The sequence below is a fragment of the Sceloporus undulatus genome, chromosome 4 (assembly GCF_019175285.1).
Source record: "Sceloporus undulatus isolate JIND9_A2432 ecotype Alabama chromosome 4, SceUnd_v1.1, whole genome shotgun sequence".
Classification (NCBI taxonomy): domain Eukaryota; kingdom Metazoa; phylum Chordata; class Lepidosauria; order Squamata; family Phrynosomatidae; genus Sceloporus; species Sceloporus undulatus.
In genome coordinates this window covers 2,761,903-2,765,043 of record NC_056525.1, presented here as the reverse complement: position 1 = coordinate 2,765,043, position 3,141 = coordinate 2,761,903, and the positions used below count along the sequence as shown (strand labels likewise).

The following is a 3,141-nucleotide window of genomic DNA, read 5'->3' as shown; positions in this document are numbered from 1 at the left end:
ATAAAGATGTTGAATAGCACTGGGCCCAGGACAGAGCCCTGTGGGACCCAAATCCAAGCCCTCCAAACAGATGGCCACCCACCTTCTCTTTAAAAACCTCCAAAGAAGGGGACTCCACCAAAATCTCCGAGGAAGGAGTATGTTCCATTGTCGAACAGCCCTTACTGTAAGGAAGTTCCTCCTAATGTTTAGGTTAAAGCAGGGGTTGGCAACCTATGGCCCGCGGGCCGGATCCGGCCTGGCGAGGCCTTGGGACCGGCCCCAGCCCAGTCCTGCCGCCGATTGCCACCCTGCCGCAGCATTCCATGCATGGGGGCGGGACTTTCCCGATTTGGCGGGGGTCCACCCGGTGGTCCCCCCCTGTTTTGCTTTTTTACTCCCCCCCCCCCCCCCGGTGACGGAGGCCAGGCAGGGAAAGGAGCCTCGCCTCAGCGAGGCCCCTTTCCCCTGCCTGGTCTCCTCCTCCGGCGACGGAGGCAGCCAGGCAGGGGAAAGAGCCTTTCCTCTTCTTTCTCCTCCTCTTCTTCTTCTGTCTCCTCTTCCTCCTCCTCTTCCTCCTCCTCTCCTCCTCCTCTTCCTCCCCTTCTTCTTCATCTTCTTCCTCCTCCTCTTCTTCTCCACCTCTTCTTCTTCTTCTCCTGCCATGCAGGAAATCCAAATCAAAGCATCCCTGACAGATGGCCATCCAGCCTCTGCTTAAAGACCTCCAAAGAAGGAGATTCCACCAAAATCTTTGAGGGAGTGTGTTCCACTGTCAAACAACTCTTGCTGTCAGGAAGTTCCTCCTAATGTTGAGGTGGAATCTTGTTTCCTGTAGTTTCCATTCACTGCTCCATGTTGTAGTCTCTGGAGCAGCAGAAAACAAGCTTGCTCCCTCCTCAATATGACATCCCTTCAAATATTTAAAAAGGGTTATCATATCACCGCTTAGCCTTCTCTTCTCCAAGCTAAACATACCCAGCTCCCCAAGTGTCTCCTCATAAGACTTGGTTTCCAAGCCCTTCACCATTTTGGTGGGCTTCCTTTTTGAATTGTGGTGCCCAGAACTGGACATAGGGTTATTCCAGGTTCATACCCCTTGCACCTTCCTAGTGACACCCGTGGCCTCCATGAGATGTGCAGCAGCAACAGCTGGTGGCAGAAACACTGTTATTTGTTTCATTTAATGATTATTACCAAAAATAATTATGTTGGGGTGGCATTAAAAAATGATCTGCACTAGGTGTCTAACAACAACAACAACAACAACAACAACAACAACATATCTGGAACAGATTCCCTGCATAAGGGAAGGGCCCACTGTACTATAAAACCATTAAAATACAGTCGTATGATACATTGATTAAAATATACCACGTTAGGGTATATTTGCCATAACATGGTACACCAGTGGCATGCCTAACATACTTAGGTTTGCTGCTGATACCAAATCCTTTTGGCCTCTCTAGGTCCTCTTCCTCAAAACCCGTGAGCGAGGTCCAGACAACGCCATTCTCCTGACCAGCTGTTCAGACGGACATATCTGTGCTTGGGCCATTGGCAGCAAAGGAGGGTTGATGGGCAAATTCCGGGCGGCCCATGGCATCAGCCGGGACACGGCCGTCTGCTCCATGTGCACCGACGACAAGGACCTGGTTCTTTTCACTGGGGATTCCTTGGGCTACATTAAGGTCAGTATTCCCATTCTGCTTTGTGTTAGCAGTCACCGAATTGCTTGGCTTGGTATTTTGAGCAGGCCTACTGTGTCTTTTCTAGACATCTGGCCTCAGGGCTGTGAGACAAACAGCAAAAGGTTGAGACAAAGGCCAGATATAAAAATACTACTACTATTACTACTACTAATAGTAATAATAATAATTGCTGAAAAACAGCAACAGCTATGAGTTTTCTTAAACCAGTGGCTATAACTGGCCATTCTGTTCCTTCATGGAAAAGCACAAAGAGGTGAAGGTGTGGACTGTTTGTTGTTATTGTTGTTGCTGTGTGCCTTCAAGTCATTTCCAACTTATGGCAACCCTAAGGCGAACCTTTCATGGGAGTTTCTTGGCAAGATTTCTTCAGAGGTGTTTTTGCCTTTGCCATCCTCTGAGGCTGAGAGAGTGTGACTTGCCCAGGATCACTCAGCGGGATTCGAACCCTGCTCCAGTGCTTAAACCACTGTGCCATGTGGCCCAGGTAAATTACTGCCATGACTGTCATCCCTCCCTTTGCCTCTAGATCTGGGACATCATGAACTACTGCACCCCATTCAAGGGAGAAGATGCTGTGTCCGTGATGAGTGACGAGTCTGGCGCGGAGAACATCTTTTGCAGTTTCATCCCTGAGTACTGCAAAGTTACTCCAAGATACCTAACCCTTGGAGCAAAAGAGCAGGTCAGTAGGGTTAAGCATGATCCCCTCTCAAGAAAAGTTCTAAATTGCGTCAATGGGATGCGGGAAGAGCATTTGTTCACCCAAGCATCTTGTGTGTGTCTTGGGAAGCACTTGTGCATGCTGTCTCTGCAGGGGCTTGGAAAATAGTAGTAGTAGTAATGATGATGATGATGATGATGTTGATGCTCAACATTCATGTGCAAGTACAAATACACAGTAACCATTGACACCATGCACAAAGGGACTGGAAAGAAGAGGAATGAGATTGAATCCAAACTGGAAACTTTTTTTGTTTTCTAAAACTTTCAGAATTTCAGATTAACGTTTTATATTTTTACTAAAGTTGATTATTTGTCCTGACTGTGTTTTATTCTGCATTTGGTCTTTGTGTCTGCGGCTTTTTGTTTGCATTGTATTTTACCATTTTATATCATTGAAGTAGTTATAAATGTCTTATTCTGTTTGTAAAGCATCATGTACATGAATGGTGCTATATAAATTATTATTATTATTATTATTATTATTATTATTATTATTATTATTATTATGTGCTTTATTGTCCATTTTTTATTACATATGTTTGATGTTCTGCCCTTTGTGGAAAGATTTTAGACCTTTTTAAAAAAAACCTTTCAAAACTCTCAGTAATGATAATAGTAATAATAATAATGTGCATTTGGGTTTTAATTTGTTTTTATTAGTTCTTTGTAAGAGTGCTTTTATTGATAGTGTTTTTATAACTTTGAGATGTTTTGGTCATAGACCGTA

General features: G+C 44.8%; 1 protein-coding gene across 1 annotated transcript in view; it reads left to right on the top strand.

The window, feature by feature from the left end:
* The window catches only part of EFCAB8 (EF-hand calcium binding domain 8), a 61,014-nt gene that overhangs the window by 53,586 nt on the left and 4,287 nt on the right, over positions 1-3,141 (top strand). The window contains exons 20-21 of the mRNA XM_042462390.1: positions 1,449-1,670; positions 2,218-2,373. Coding sequence (XP_042318324.1) covers positions 1,449-1,670; positions 2,218-2,373 — 378 coding nt within the window. The remainder of the gene's footprint in view (positions 1-1,448; positions 1,671-2,217; positions 2,374-3,141) is intronic.